The sequence below is a fragment of the Eschscholzia californica genome, unplaced genomic scaffold, assembly GCF_041429995.1.
Source record: "Eschscholzia californica isolate CP2 unplaced genomic scaffold, dmEscCali1.0.p SCAF_3, whole genome shotgun sequence".
NCBI classification, from domain to species: Eukaryota; Viridiplantae; Streptophyta; class Magnoliopsida; order Ranunculales; family Papaveraceae; genus Eschscholzia; species Eschscholzia californica.
In genome coordinates, this window is record NW_028238420.1 from 30,284,753 (window position 1) to 30,285,785 (window position 1,033).

The 1,033-nt window shown below is 35.2% G+C and overlaps 1 protein-coding gene across 1 annotated transcript; it reads right to left on the reverse strand.

Moving 5' to 3' along the window:
* Nucleotides 1–252: 252 nt before the first annotated feature.
* On the reverse strand, nt 253–1,033 carry LOC147549452 (eukaryotic translation initiation factor 1A-like). Its single transcript, XM_086670880.1, has one exon. The coding sequence runs from the start codon at nt 869–871 to the stop codon at nt 434–436; it is 438 nt and encodes a 145-aa protein (XP_086527006.1). The 5' UTR covers nt 872–1,033; the 3' UTR covers nt 253–433.

The following is a 1,033-nucleotide window of genomic DNA, read 5'->3' on the forward strand; positions in this document are numbered from 1 at the left end:
TTAATAACATAAGAACAAATAACATCAAAACATCCATTATTGCATCAATAGGGGTACCACAAAGTTGTTTCTTATGAGATGAGTAACTAAATGCTATTGGGACTGAATCCTGTATCTATTTTGCTTGAACTTAATAGCTACTATTTCAATAATAACAAAACCCTAATTCAGATACTAAGCTCGGCAAGAACAATCATGATAATGAAGGAAATCAAATTCAAAGTGCCACTAACAGAACAAAGAAAACCACCATAAACCAGAAACATTCATATGATTACCATCATCAATTCATCATATAATTGTCTTAACTCAATTTTCTACAATAACAAAAAAAAAAATCAACAACCAACAAGATTAAACTTTTTTCTTTTATGAAAATATGCAGAGAAAGAGAGAGAGAGAGAGAGGCAAACCAAAACCCAAAACGCAAGCCCTAGATCTTGTCAATATCTTCATCTTCAAATTCAATATAATTATCATCAACACCACTATCATCGTCATCCATACCACCAGCAACTCCTTCATTAAGACGAGTATTTTCAGGAAGTTCACCATAAGCTTTCAATAATCTAGCTTCATCAGGCATATATTTCAAAATCACATCAGCTTTATCATCTTGATAATCACGAAGACCAACAAGAACGATATCACCAGCAGCGATCCATACTTTTTTGTGCATTTTTCCTCTGATATGACAAAGACGTTTCGTTCCATCGATACACATAGCTTCACATCTTCCATTACCTAACATACGACTAACTTGAGCGTATTCTTGTCCATCTTCTTTGAAAACTAATTCTCTTTTTTCATCATCTGCTTCGTTCTTTCCTCTCTTTCTGTTCTTTCCTCCTTTTCCCTTGTTCTTCGGCATCTTCGATTCACTTTCTCTTCCTGCTCCTCTTGCTGTTGATATATATGCAAAGGGAAAGTCGGTGGAGAAACCCTAACCCTAAATCCAGACGAGGAACTTATTTCTTGTGTCTTTACTTCACCGTCTTTATCTTAGCCTCCCTCCGCCTTTCGTTCTTAGTTA

What these genes read in the sequence shown, in the direction of transcription:
- LOC147549452 (XM_086670880.1), bottom strand. Translation starts at nt 871, where the DNA reads ATGCCGAAGAACAAGGGAAAAGGAGGAAAGAACAGAAAGAGAGGAAAG.